Source organism: Ambystoma mexicanum, chromosome 1p, assembly GCF_040938575.1.
Source record: "Ambystoma mexicanum isolate Mex_15411 chromosome 1p, UKY_AmexF1_1, whole genome shotgun sequence".
NCBI lineage: Eukaryota > Metazoa > Chordata > Amphibia > Caudata > Ambystomatidae > Ambystoma > Ambystoma mexicanum.
The window spans coordinates 1,052,762,050-1,052,777,534 of NC_090921.1; the positions used below are offsets into that span (position 1 = coordinate 1,052,762,050).

At 46.8% G+C, this 15,485-nt stretch overlaps 1 protein-coding gene across 2 annotated transcripts in view; it reads right to left on the bottom strand.

Annotated features, from left to right (window-relative positions):
* Positions 1 to 15,485, bottom strand: part of LOC138447935 (uncharacterized) — a 185,861-nt gene that overhangs the window by 24,437 nt on the left and 145,939 nt on the right. Inside the window, exon 8 of one of the 2 annotated variants that reach the window (XM_069604464.1) lies at positions 10,643 to 13,139. The exons of the other annotated variant lie outside the window; for it this stretch is intronic. Coding sequence (XP_069460565.1) covers positions 13,134 to 13,139 — 6 coding nt within the window. The 3' untranslated portion in view covers positions 10,643 to 13,133. Of the gene's footprint in view, positions 1 to 10,642; positions 13,140 to 15,485 lie in introns of those variants that run through there. 2 annotated transcript variants of the gene reach the window in all.

The window sequence follows — 15,485 nt, forward strand, 5'->3', positions numbered from 1 at the left end:
TACGGGCATCTTTGGCAGTGTCATTCCCATCCAGGCACGCCGCTTCCTAAGAAAAAGGGAAAAGAACAGAAAAAAGGCATTAGTAAGCATTCAGCAAATCTTCGCTTATTTTTAAAGACTGTACAAGCTTCAAACGCTTACCTGAATCCCAGCCGCTCTGGGGGAACTCTGTCTCCGGAACTTCTCATCCATCTGCAAGAGGGAAAAGACACTCCAGGTTAGCGTGGAAACATCTAGAGGCGCCGCATACCGCGCTTACCGCATTTCTTATTCATAACTGGCATCCACGCTGAAAACGTCACGGCACCTAAAAGACACAGAAAAAGAACTCAGTTCAATACAAATACGAAAGGGTTGCATCATGCTCTCACTCACCTTCAGCGCTACTCATCTCAGCAGCACGTCGCCATCCCCGGACGCCGGCCATCATCTAAGGAAGGAAAGGAACAAAGTTAGAGAACTCTTCAAAAGACTCATTATACTTATCTGTCGGACCCTTGCCAGTGAAGTAACTAGGCAGCAATGAGCCTGCATCAATCAATGCTCCCCTGCGCTGAAAGCATGACAGAGAGCACACTTTGCAAGAAAACAAGGTGAGCTGTGGATCAAAGGGAAGGGTTGGACCCCGGGGAAGAAGGGGTTCAAGCACACAGAGACAATAGGGAGTTAAACTCTACCAATCCTGTGTTTCAGGCCCAGTCTCCAGTCGAGTAGACTCCAGGGAAGGGCTTGAGGTTGTAAGAGGTCAGAACAGGCTGAGTGACGTCCCCGTGGATACCAGGTGAGCGTTACAAGAACATGTGATAGTGGGTCTAGGTGGCTTGTCGGCTGCAACAGCTGCCCCAGTGGCTGACAATACCACCATAGTGCAACCACAAATGCCTATCTTTCATATTTTGCCAGCCAAAGAGAAGAATTAAAAGCTGTGGAGAAAAAGGGTGAATTATTTGTTGCAAGATTCCTCACAATTGCAAAAGGAATTTGAGATCAATACCAACTATACAGCAAAGAAGATACTTTCTTCACTTCTCTACCAGGAGTGCAGAGTGCCGCAGACGCCAAGTGGCTGCAGGTTGTGCGTTGGGAAGTAATACAGCTGGCTAATGACACTGATCAAGGTCTCAATGCGATCAAAATGGAAATGCACGCCATCCGCCTGATGATGTTCCAGAATCGTTATGTGCTAGACCTCCTCACGGCTATGGAAGCAGGGGTCTGCAAGAAGATTGGTGATTCTTGCTGTACCTATGTAACTCCTAATGATGCAGAGAACGGATCCCTTACCAACATAACAGGGGCCATGCACACCCTTAGTGCAATGATGCAAACCAAAGCTGGGATTCAGGAGAATGATTGGTTTGACAGCCTCTTTTCAAGGGCGCTGTTTATATATGACATGTATCCCCAAGCAATACGCACATGCACGAGAGAGTTTATGGCATGTATGTAGGTTATGGGTACCAAAGGAAGGGTCACATCCATATTTTGAAGCTGAACGATTGGAACGGGAAAGAAGGGGTGAGAAGGACAAGGGAGCCACATGGGAGGTTGTTAATGTAAAATTAACAAAAGGGGGAATGTTGGGACTGGGGGACGATCGTCCCAGCCCCCCAAGCACTCTTTTATGAGGCGGAGGCCTGGCAGTGTGCAATAGGAGTTCGGGGAGGTTAGAGGGGGTAGGGGGATGTCACCAGGGGCCATAGTGCGGGAAGGGTGGTGTGCATTTGTGCTCTCGTATACATGGCTAACCAAACGGCATCTTAAATAGTAGCAGCTTTATCGGAATCAATGCCTAATTTTGCCAGGGCCGCAGGCCTGAGCCACACACACATAGAAATAAAGCATACGCATGCGGGAATACGGTGAGAAAGGACAGAGCTGCAGAGATTCATCGACCCTTCATTTTCTCATGTTGCCAACATTTCGTATCCCAGAAGGAATGCGCCCTACAAGGCCACTAGGGGGTTGAGAGGGCACTGTGAAAAGCGATACCACCAGAAGCAGGGCATGAGCCTCGGACCTCCCCCGTCCCAGCTCTAAGTAATAGCCCACAAGACCTCCAGCATTCCAAGGTACCAGTTAGTCCCAGACCACCAACCATAAAACTGTTAGACCCCCCATCAATCAGAAAAGATCTAAAAACAGGTGTCAGTTGCCTTCATTATAGGTCCAGTGATATGTGCTGCGATGTGCAGGAAGAGATAAAACAATATAGCTAAAACGATGGTGGGGAGCTTTGGTTGGGTGCCAATGTGTCTGGAATTGAACTGTAGTTTGTTAGAAGCGATGGCCTCGAAGTACCCTCTTAGCCCATGTCTGCAGTACCAAGTGCACATTAGGTTAGAGCATGTATTGTTTTTCTTTGCATAATTGCCAACAGCTTGAATCTTTGTACCTGATGACGCGCAAGGAGGAGCCCATGTGAAAGAAGATGGACAGACGGTGCTGGGACCAATGGCCTGGCATCCCCTATAGAGCAGGTAGTCTATGTATAGGGTCACACCAAGCAGCTATTTGGACTTGTATATTATGCAACTTATGTGACTGATGACAATGTGTGCCTTCTTAAAGAGTTACTGATGTTGCCAGAATGTTCCATCGCAGCAGAGTTCTTTTCTGGCACCTTTCTATTTTTGTGCAAATAAAACCTTGTTCTCCTTGTCAGAGGTGTGCTGTGCCTTTTTCCCTAGTTGGTTGTATTTTTTCTAGTGTGAGCATTAAGGGTTTCTCTACAGTTGCCTAAAGAGAAATCTGCTCCTCACAGTTGAGAGGAAATAAAGAAGACACTGGAGAAATACAGTGCACGTTTACCTTGATTCACAGGACAGTGCTGCTGCATGGATTACTTTGGCATACAGAAGATGGTGCCTACCTACCGCATATGCCAATCAGCACTGGCAGATTTCTATGGCCATGTTGCTTTCACCAGAGTTAAATACATTAATTCTAAGGTTAAATGCCAGTTGACGTCCTAGATCATAGAGAGTGGGATCAGTAAATGCACGACTTCATGTGGCGCCACCTTATAGTGAGGTTAGCATCTGGTTAGAAGTATAACACACTAGTTCTGTGATTGCTCTGACTGATGTGTGGTAATGAAACAGGTCTCATAAAGAACATTGGAGAAAGTCTTAAGGAAATCTATTTCATAAATAAACGGAAGATCCCCAACCAGAATTCCTCGGGATACATATCAGAAACGACTTGGCAAGTTAGAGAGATTATTACCAATGAACACAGTATTTTGATGGATCGACATGTTGTTTTAAGCATTGATAGAATATAGAAAAAGAGAAGAATCTGGTATTGTCTTGTAGGGATGATGGCATAGGAAATGGTGGGCAGAAAGAACAAGGGTGATACAACTCCCTGATGATTTTAAGCTGGGGGATACAATAGGATTTATCCCCTCTCACAATCTGGGGCAAAGGTAAATAAAGAAGGGCTCTTTATTTTTCCAATTGCGAAGCACGGCAGCTTTTTAGAAATAGGTCTTTTTTCCAAATGTTGTCACAGCCATAGCCCCTGGCCTGGGAACTCGGGGTCTTTGGGCCTCGCCAGAGTGTTCCTGCAAGACCCCAAGGGCCCAATCATGCCCCTCTCGGCGGTCCTGTAGCCTGTCCTGGTGCCTTTGGCAGCAGGCTCATATGGCAGATGGAGTTCCCATTGGGGAATGGACCAACATGGCTGTCCCCACGAGGTTCGGTTCGGAACTGAACCATGCAGTGTAGCATCTAGGGCGTGGTCCGCCCTGGAGGCACCTGGGATACCTGTAGGCTATTTAAGCCACACCCGAGCTAAAGCACGCGCTTCGCATTGTTCTGCATTCGCAGCGTGACGTTCACTGAGATCTGCTCGTAGCATTTTGTAGTAATGAGGCACACCAGAGGTTAAGGTAAGCTTCTTTATTAGATCAACCTGAGCCCAGCGGACTCCACCTCCTACATCATCCTCCAACTGACTACCCTCCGAACCCCACACATAAGTCAACAAGTCATCGAACGAGAGAGTGTGGAATTCTACAGCGGTAGAATTCCACACTAATACATAACATAGAATACAACACTTCTCCCCCCTTTACTCAAACACACCACCCAACCAAAACTCAGACGCATGTAAACAGGAAAGAGAGGAAAAGCAATTGGCTGGAAAAGAAGGGAAGGGGAAGAAAAGAAAGAAGGGGAGAAATTCCAACATCAGAGAATGGAAGAACTAAGGTCCACCCGAGAACCAGGAAGACAACTAATTTACAACCGACCCTACCACATACTCCTTATATTTGGTGGGGAACTTCCTCACCCTCATGGGATAGATTTTAGCCATGGCAGGAGCAGGAACAAAAACATTACTGGCAGATGCTACTTCAGCATCACTAGTCTGCACCCCCTTACCACCCGCCATCATAGACCCCTGGTTACTGGCATCCTGGGTTGCAAACTGGCCATCGCTACTAGCATTACGAACAGGCACTAGGAATGCGTCTGTGTCGTGCCCACCCTGATGCACCGGAACACCCACTTCACACGAGTCAAAGGGATCAGATGGCTTGGTGAAACCTCCATCCATAAAGACTTCACCTGCCACGGGTGCAGGACTGTGATGGCCTACGCTAGAACCCGCGACCACACGCTCTGCATCATCACTCTTGGAACCCCTATCTAGTACCACCACCCTTCTCCGACTCCACCTGGTTCCATCATCTAGTTTGACATAGCCACGACCTGTCTTGACTACGACGCGGGGTTGCATGAACTTGCTAGCACCCTTAGCAACAAACCTTGGATTTTGACCACCACACAATCGCCAACCTCCACAGAAAGAGGCTTGGCATGCCTCAACTGCCCTTGTAAAAAGGTTGACTGCTTCTGACGCACCCGCCTCAACACCTCCTCCATATCAACTTGTGACTGAGAGCCCCCACCCAACGCCGGAACTCTCAATTTTGATCCAGGCTTCCTCCCCCGCATCATCTCGAATGGGGACAAACCTGTGAATGTCGAAGGGGTCAACCTGTACGCCTTGAGAGCTTCAGAGACCACAACACACAAGACCATTAGCAAATGCTAATTGTATGGCACCCTTCACGAAACAGTTCATACGCTCCACCAGACCATTTGCTTCAGGGTTATACAACGCAACTTTATGGTGACGTATTCCTAGATTTTCTAAAAATTCCCGCATGAAAACAGACACAAACTGTGCCCCGTTAAAAGTAACCACACACGTCGGAATGCCTTCCCTATCAAACACCATGGACAGAAATTCCACCACTTTTTTCAATGTGGCGGAGGGCAAAGCAGCAGTCGCAACCCACCTATATGTGTAATTCACCAATACTACCATGTATCTGAGGTCACCACCCAAACTCTCCATGGGACCCATTATATTGATTGCCACCTTAGACCATACGTTCTCAGGAATCTCGACGGGATAGATAGGTTGGGAAGAAGTGGATTTGCTCTTATCACTAATGGAACAAGCCGCACAATCCTTGACAACAGCTTCTACGTCTTCATCAATCCTGGGCCACCAGTACACCTCTCTCAGTCTTCTTTTGGTCATTGACCTCCCTAAATGCCCCTAATGCGCAAGGGTCACTAGACTTCCTTTGAGTGACTCTGGCAGAATCAATCTTAAACCTCTGGCCACACCCCAAGGACCCTCGACAATTCATGCCACACATGGCCATAAAGCTTGGACAAAGCCTCACTCTGAACTCCATTCCTAAGGGAAGTCTTAATGTCCGCCAAGACCGGGTCTCGAGAACACTCCTCACTCCACACTTCCTCACCAACTGCTGGCGTAATACCTGAAATCAACATATGTCTGTCCTCCGGTACCACCTGCATGTCCTCAAAACTGCCAGAACGCGGGAAACATGATAAACAATCAGCAACGGCATTCCTCTCACCCGGAACATACTCAACCGTGAAGTTATATTCACCCATGTCGGCCATCCATCTCATTATCCTAGAGGAGGACTGCGATAACCCCTTAGTTGTTAAAACATGAACTAAAGGTTTGTGGTCAGTTCGAATGGTATATTCAACACCCCAAAGGAAGGTCCTAAAATGTTTTGAGGCCCATACTGCTGCCAACGCCTCCCTCTCAATTACTGCATACCTTTGCCCCGCTTCCTTGAGTACCCTAGACGCAAAGGCTACTGGGTGGAATACACCGCTATCCTTATGCTCAAGTACAGCTCCCACTCCATACTCACTTGCATTGTCTGTCAACACAGTTTTCCTGGACGGACAAAAGGAACCTAAGGAAGGAGCCAAATCGACTTCCCTTTTCAAACACTCAAACTCTCTCTGACACTGGTCAGACCATTCAAAATGAATACCCTTCCTGAGCAAGGCCCTCATTCCAACCGTCTTGTCTGCATATGACGATATAAACTGGCTGTAATACTCAGCTAAAGCCATGAAGGACCTTAGTTGTTCCTTGATGCTTGGAGAAGGGGCTTCACATAGAACCTTAACCAAATCCTCCCTGGGATGTATGCCCCTGGCATCTAACGTATATCCCAGGTAAGTCACACTAGACACTCCTACCTTGCACTTACTCAGTTTACCAGTCAGGCCACTCTTTTTGAGGACTTCCATCACTCTTCCAACCCTGCTGTCATGCTCTTCGCGAGTTCCACCCCAAACCAAAATGTCATCTTGAAAACATTCTATGCCCCGGAATCCAGCAAATAGCTTCTGCATTACTCTCTGGAACACAGCGGAGGCAGATGCCAATCCTAATGGCATTCTACAAAAATGGAAAGCTCAGAAAGGTGTGACAAAAGAGGTGAGGGGGCGCGACTCAACATGTAGGTCTATTTGATGATATGCCGATGAGAGGTCAAAAGTGGAAAACCAAGAAGCTCCACTCACCAAGGAAAGCATCTCCTTGATGTTTGGCAGCAGATGTCTATCGACCCAGATATTAGAGTTTAGATCGCTCAGGTCTACACACATCCTTAAGTTGCCATCTGCTTTTCATGCCAGAACTACTGGGGCCAACCATTCCGAACACTCCACCTCCTCAATGATCCCTGCCTCGGTGAGCTTTGCAAGCTCTGCCTTCAAGGCGTCCCGCGCCATTATGGGCACCCTCCTAACTTTATGGACACTGGCAATGACACCCCGTTTGAGAATTATCTTGTGCGCAAAACCCTTCAACTTGCCTAATCTAGATGTGAGTGGGAAATTTAACTTCGGGTTCTTTGGCCGTTAACGGCCCAACCACACTGAGCGACACATCATCACTGCTGCCACTGTCACTCACACTCAATACTGGAACTGCTTTTCCAGGGCGTATCTCAATGTCTAAAGCAGCTTGCTCGTCCCATCCAACAACTGGTTCCCCTTTGTGGGCCACATAGAGTTTGCCCCGGGTCCTGCGTCCTTGAAATTCTATATCAACCCATTCAAAACCCAAAACCTTGATGGGAACACGAACATACGTGCATGGTTTAATGTCAGATGGGGATAAATCGGCTACCTTCTTTTGGAATTTGGACACATACAGTTCTGGAGATATCATCTTATAGGGGGACCCTGTGTCCACCATCAACTCAACTGGCAACCCATTTATTGTAAGGGTGGCCCAGGCACGTTTCCTGCCCTGACCCACACTCAATAGTAACCCTTCCTTGGCAGACACAATATCAACTTTGGAACAACCCACATATCCAACCACAGTAACATCAACATCTTCAATGACTGCATCAACCATTCTCACAGACTCTCTGCTGAGAACTATACTCTTGCACATGCGGGCATAATGTCCCCTCCCCTTGCACTTTCTGAATTCTACATTGGAAACCAGACATTCCTTAGACCCAGCAGTATGCCCCCGCCACCCACATTTCTTACACATTTCCCTTGACCCCAACGTCCCTCTGACATCCTTGGGTTTGTTTCTGGAACCTTCATTCTTGCGGGGCATCACAGCATGTACCACATCACCCTTGTCAGTCATTTCCCTCACACTTTTTCTGGACTCTTCCATGGCCCAGGATATTTCTATGACTTTCTCCAAGGGTGGGTCTTTTTCTATCCACAACCTTTCTGTAACCCTTGAATCACTTGTCCGCATCATAACCTGATCATGGATGTACTCATCAATAAGACCCGTGAATTTAAAAATGGCTACCAAAGCACAAAGGGCAGTTATGTAAGAGTCGATGCTTTCCCCAGCACCCTGCGCTCTTGAAAAGAAATGGTACCTTTCAAGCACCACGTTCGCCCTTTTTCCGAACCAGGCTTCTAATTTGCTGAGGGCAGTTTCATAAGCTAGTACCACATCCTGGGCAGCATCACCTCCTTCACCATCCTGGGGGCGGGGTGCCAGTACCTTTGGTCCCGGGAGGTGTCTGAAAATCCTCAGCCCTTCTGTGCCCAAACAATTTAATAATGCCACCTCTTTGTCGTCATCCGAGAGTCTTGCACCACCTGCAGCCCTGAGATACACCTTAAGTGTATCTACCCATGAATCCCACGCTATTGCAGGATCACTAGGGTTAGGGAGAAATGCAGGGGGTGGGCGTGTGTTGCTGTTCTGCATGTCTGACAGCACCGAACAGATGAGTTAGATGACACAAATGCACAGTACCTTGGTTGTGATGGGGATGAGAAGCCAAAGAGTCAGTAATAAACACAATGTTCCGGAAGTAACCCACCGTATTGAAAATATCAGGTAGCCCAGGAAGGGTTAAAATGTTTGTACAAGTCATAGTAATCTTTACAAGGAAATGGACCGCCATTTTTACTTGGCACACAGATATCCCTTCTCCGGGTGCAGGCCAACAACGGTGCTGCAATTGTACTGTGGAGCTGTCCAGTCGGCGTAACAGTAACTCTCCTACACTGCCATGAAGAGCTGTTCAGTGGCCGTAACAGCAACTCTCCTACACATGCATGCGGCGCACAAAGAGGCAAGCCCGCCCCACATGTGAAGACCTCACCTGGTGCACTGGAGAGGCCGACTGTCCTGGGGCTGCGGTCTACCCGAGGCAGGGGAGCGCAGGCCCTAGATGAAGGCAACAGAGTAGTCCGAGGCTCTGCGTGCAACCAGGAATGCAGCGGGGTCAGCAGTGAACTCCGCCTTCTGAGTTACGTCTACGACGCGCATGAGGTTTCTTAGCTCTCCGCGTCGGCCCAGTCCTCCAGCTGCAAACTCCACTTCCTGGTAAGCCGAAGACGTCATGCATGCAGCTCGTCAACTTCTCCGCGTCCGAGCTTCCGGGTCCTGGAGTTGGCTCTAAACTCTGCAAGCCAAACGAAAGGCGCTGTTCGTACGCCCTTCAGTTCTCCGTGTCAGATCAGCACGGTCTGCCCTGGCGGGGCACTTCCTGGATCCCTGAGACGCCGTTAGGTGAGATGGCAACCTCACAGGACAGTGAGCCCACACTGACGGCGAGGAGGATACGAAGGGAGCCGCTGGGTGCTGATAAGGCGCGTGGGTTTACAGGTTGATCACCTCGTCGCCAGTGTAGTAACGAGGCACACCAGAGGTTAAGGTAAGCTTCTTTATTAGATGAACCTGAGCCCAGCGGACTCCACCTCCTACATCATCCTCCAATTGACTCCCCTCCGAACCCCACAGATAAGTCAACAAGTCGTCGAAATGAGAGAGTGTGGAATTCTACGGCGGTAGAATTCCACACTAATACATAACATAGAATACAAAACATTTCAGGCCTGCATCTGGGGAGTGAAGAACACCATTATTCCTCCTTACCTGTTCAGCAATCCAGCTCTTCTGAGTCTTCTCTGGAACTGGTCCTCACCAGCAAGCAACATCCTAGTGAGTGAGAGAGAAGAGACAATTTAGTAAGCGTTTGTCTTCCGATTCCAACGCCTCTCAGACTCACGCTTACCTACCGAAGCTCTCCTGGTATTCGACAGCAGTCCAGACATCTTCCACTCTACGTTCCTCTTCCATCTGATTGCGCTTGTTCCAGGAGCTTCTCGGCGACCTGCAAGGGAAGAACAGCACAGGTTAGCCAAATTGCAAAGACGCTTATAGCGCCTCGCTTTGCGCTATCACTTATCTTCTTGAGCATCGCCCTCTCCATCAGCTCGACGTCTTCATCATCCCTTCGAGGTGGTTTACAGAGCAACTACTACTCAAGAGCGGAGTCTCAGCAGGACTGGACTCCCGGGCCCACGCCAGTGAAGTAACTTGGCTGTAAGGTGCCCAGCCCCTGCACAGAATAGCAGGACGTAGAGCACATCTTATCGAGAGACAAAGTGAGGAAGACTCTAATGGGCTTGCAGGGGGGCACTTGGAAGGTGGGCCCTGAGAGAAGGAGATTGTGGTCTAAAACCAAACTCCTGTCTTCCAGAATAGACCCACGGCAGAATGAGTCCCCGGGGAGGAGAACCCGAATCAGAAGCGATCCAGTCCAGTTGGGCGGCATCTCTGTGGATACAAGGTGAGCATTACAAATGTTCAAAACATCAACAGGCACTGCTTCCCTTCCCTTAAACTGCCCATTAAAGTATTTGTCTACCTTCCCTTGAACTGCTCATTAAGGTTGTGGAAGGGTAGACCCAAACCCTCATACGATAGAAAACTGAAAAAGAGGGTGAATGCACGTTGCCAGGAAAGCAAATTTATTACATGCAAACGCCTGGGGGGGGGGGTTAGTCCGCTTCGTACAGCTGAAAACTATCAACTCCAGCGCGTGTTCAACAAAGTTACAGCTTTTATACACAAAATCAAATAATTTACATAATTACACGTAACAGTTACAATGTCATCCCCATTGGCTAAACCCTATACAAAGAACCTAAACATCCCCTATATTCTCTAACCCCATTGGATACATTTACTAAACACAATCCCCTTTTATGTGGTTTTATTATGTAGTCAGCCATGATATCCTGAAATATAATTGGTCTGTTATGTCAAACAGTTTTCAACAGTCGCCCCATTTGTCAGAGAAATTCTAACCCAGTTTGTGATTTGCATAACCTTGATAAGATCCCATTAAAGAGAGGGAGGAGTGAAGACAGTGGCCATTAATTTGATCGCACAATAGCTTTCTCATTACCCCAGGCAAGCCGGTGTCCCAAACTGCTCCATCAGCATTCCTTCGCAACCTCATTCCACTTCCTTCTGAAGTCATATGGCCTCCCTAGCATGTACCCTGCTCATCTTCCTGGGAACCCAAATAGAACTATAAAACATTGGTCAAGCGCTGCCCTCGAGCATCCATTTCATGTACTTATTGACTAACCCCAATCCTACCCTTGAAACCCAACCGGACGTTCAATAACAAGGCTTAGGTTCCCAGGAAATGTGTCCCGCGCATCTTCACATCCATCTAGCCATAAAAACAAACTTAATGGCAGTTCATTCTTTCCTCACCTCCGGTTCTCGAACCATTTTGCCTGCTATCACCATCTGCCCAGTGTGTTCTGTTTCCTGGCCCTCTCCTGACCTCGGTCATCCAAACACTTGTGGTGGGAAGGAAACTCAACCCCTGAAAACCAGAAACTCTGTTGCCTAAGCCTCTAACTACAATAAGCCTGCAATCTTCTAGAACCCTTTATGTAAAGATGGCAGACCTTCTTGATACCACAATACTCCAACTACATATTTATCTTAAATCCCCATTTCACAAGTTTACTGCATCCCCCTACAGCCGCCCTCTCTACCGAAAAGTCCTTCTCTCGTGTTTAGAGCCAACACAATGTTGTTCCCACACTTACAAACACTGAGCTCCTTACAGCTCAATTCTATGCACTACAAAATGACAATGTTGCTCATTTTGTTGCTACATGATGCACTCTAACATGCATTCAAAACTAAATACAAAGTAGCATATACACTGAATCTCCAAACTAGACAGAACACACACTAACTGTAACATTACAGCATTTAAACGAGCCGCACCATGGACTAATATAACTTACATAGCGTAAAGCTCTTTCCCCTATGGTGATGCTGTACTTGCATCCCAACCTTCCCCCTTTAGTTAATCCATTAATTAATCTATTTACATCCCTCTCTCTCATAAAGTCATCCTTGGGGGCCCACACCCTACAAACATCACACAGGTTCTGCCCACTACGAGCATACACCTCTGAGGTACAAGACAAAAACAGGTACCCTCCATCTCTTCCACAATCTCCCCAATGCTCCATATAATTATCTAAATCAGGTGAAGGGTACAAGAACATACCTGGAGGACGATTTAACTCATGCTCATCCCTGGATCTGTATGTATGACAACATGCTTTAAGGTGGGCGTGACCTTACCTGCAGTTCAAGTAACTGACGTCATAGTGGCTGTTCTAGGTAGCTTTGCAGAACAGCACCTCAGAAGTACCTGACAGGAGCAAAACAATCACACGCTGGAAAACAACAATGGGCACTAGCATTTTGGCAAATGTGCCCAACCAAGATGGTACCCAAGAAAACAAACAGTCCAGCCATGCTTGACTTTGTATTCCATCCTCTGTTTCCAAGGCAATATGAAGATTAACCCCTGACATTGGAGCATTGCATGAAGAGCCATTATCTAGATCATTAGGAGGAATGTAAGTGCAGCAAGAGCTGTCGATCTTCTGACACATCCCTCCCTCCATGGCAGCAAGGAGGTGACGTATGTACCAATTTTGGGGTGTCATCAACCAAATCGCTCTCATTTCCTCCTTTATGGCATTGAACCCATGCTCTGTATGGTTAACCATTTGGAGCAGTTCATATTGAGTCACTTGAAGCCATTTGCCGTTCACAGCAGACTGAACACCAGGAGCCAGGAGGGAGGACAAAACCACTTCCTTCTTGCTGAACAGCTGTACTGCTCCGGAATGTTCCTTAGTGTCTTTGAAGCGGTAGATGAAAAATAGTTGGTGTGTTTATGTCTCTTGAAGGATACCAAATGTTAGGGTCCTTCCAAAGTCACGTTGTAGGGGAGAGGGCACAGGTGTAACTTGGGGTGGTATATTAATAACAGCGAGATGAGCGTCAGGCACTATAAGTACTGGTAAATGGAAAGTGGAAATACTACACACTACTTTCCAAGCTGTGGAAAGTCTCTACATGCCCCGTATGCAACCATGATCACCGATTACCCACCATCAAGTTCTGCGATTCGTATTATTTTACTACAGTTTTGAGTGCCATCACTCCTGAAACACAAGGAAAAATGGGTAAGCAACTGGATCTTAACAGGTTTTTGTTTTGCTTCAGCCAGGTCAGTTTTTTAATGTACAAATTCAAATCTTAAGACAGTTTTCATTAATATGTGCCACTACTTCTTCTGTGAGCGTCCACAATCCTTCTGCTCTGCAACTCACCAGCCCCTTCTCCCATTAAATGTGTGAAAACAGAGAACCTTCCAATTTCAACTTAGAACGTAGGCTGCACCTCACATTTTCCTGCTCCCTCCCACCCTTTTTAACACACTCATCGATTGGTGTGACGGTAGCCTGTATGGATTGTCCTTGAAATAGGGCATGTTCTCTGTATAAGGCTAGATGCTCTAAACATTGTATTTTGAGGTGGCATTTCTCTTGGAATAAACAGTCTGGGAGGGCCAGTAGCGTGTGGGATGAGGGAACAAATATAACAGGAATCTGTAGAACTCTCCCTCCCCACCTCTCTCATGTGATTGGTTATCTGAATCGTGGCAATACATCTATGATACTATCTGAAACAACATTTTCATTTTCAACAACCCTTTGTGGCTCAGTGGTCCTTCTCCTAGGAACTGACACATCATGACATCTTAGGTCAATGACTGCAACATTATCAACATTTTCATACCTACCTTCTCCAACCCCCTGCACAATCCCAGTTACACATAAACAAAAACAGAAGGAAAAAAGAGAAAAACAACAGACAAATATACATCATAACATTCTTGTTCCTGTGTGCTGCTTCTTAAGTGACCGAAAAAAAGAAAATCTTTGTCCATTCGTCCACAAGGATGCCCTAATCTAAAGAAAATTCACAGGTTTTGTAAAAATACTCATCATTTTAGTCCTCGGGTTGGTTTCCACTAAGGTCTTGCTCTTAAGGATGTGGGTTGCTGCTGGTGTCCCATCTAACGTCTGAAAGAATTATCCAACACTTCGGATCTTCTACCTACACTGCACTTGCAGTCGAGAAAACAATCCAATATGGCCCGTGAAACCTCCATTGATTCCAACGTTGGACAAAGGTTCTAATATAGACGATCTCCCCATGGAAGAGTTAAGGTTGCTGTAGGGACTCTGGATTGACGCTTTCCGATGCAGCTGGACTTTCATGACAAGATGCAATCTGTGAAGATATAACTTTAACAGTTTTGGTTTGGTCCCTAAGACAGCCCTGAAACTCTTCCCCTAGGATGTCCACAGACTTATGTGCGCCAGTGGCCGTGCGTGCAGGTGATAGTGGTGTGTGTGCATCCTCCTCCCCCTCACAATCTCGTGAGGGGTCACGTGATGTTCTTTCCCTCGTTGATTGCTAAGACTAAACAAAGTCAATGGAAGACAGTGTAACCAGTTTCTAGACAGGGTATGGCAGATTTTGGAGAGCTTTAACTTTAACTATCCACTAAGATGCCATATGATACCAATGGCTTGTGGAAGATACACTGAACACAGCCTGTGTTTTATCCCAAATAAAGAAGTGATCTCATTAAAAAGCTTGTTAAAGAAGCGAGTCCCATTGTCAGATTTTAAGATGTCACATATTCCTGAATGAGGAAATACCTTGTGTACCAAAAATGTAGCTTCTGATTTAGCATCAGGATGAGTTGAGTACAGGGTCCAGCCTCAAGCCCATGGAACAATGGACATACAACAATTAAATAATGATAATTATTGCAACTGTTAATCATATTGATGTAATTGATATGGAGCTCCCTGAAGGGCCCTGAAGGGCCCCGAAGGGTATGGCAATCTTCCTTTCAAAGTCTTCAGTGTGGGGCCTATGTTGTATTGGTGACAAGTGGTGACGTTTCCCACATAACTATCTACATGAAGGTTGGGGAAAAATCAAATGAAGCAGTAATTTGCTGCTGGATGTCAGCAGCAATGTACTGCTTTGAAACATGAGCAGGGTAGTGCAGCTGCTCAAGTGCAACTGTAAGCAACTCTTGAGGCATCACTACCTTATCTGTGACATGCTGTCTCCAAACCAATCAGTGGGTAATAATGAACGCCCTCTTTTACTGCACAAATCCTTTTCTTACTGCAAGACCTGACTTTCCAATCTGATGATTTGCATTAGGGCACATCATTATAAAGAATTGATAAGTGAACCTGTTGCATCACTAATTCAGGGAGCACTGCATAATCTGCTACTTCTAGATAAGCAGCTTCCTTCGCCGCTTTGTCTGCTGCATCATTACTTGGCGCAATTAGATCTGTATGGTTAGTATGCACAGCACACTTCACTACCACTACTGTTGCGGGCATTGTTAATGATTTACTTTGTCAGGAAAGTAGCACAGCATGATGGACGTGTGTACCGTCTGACCTTTTAAA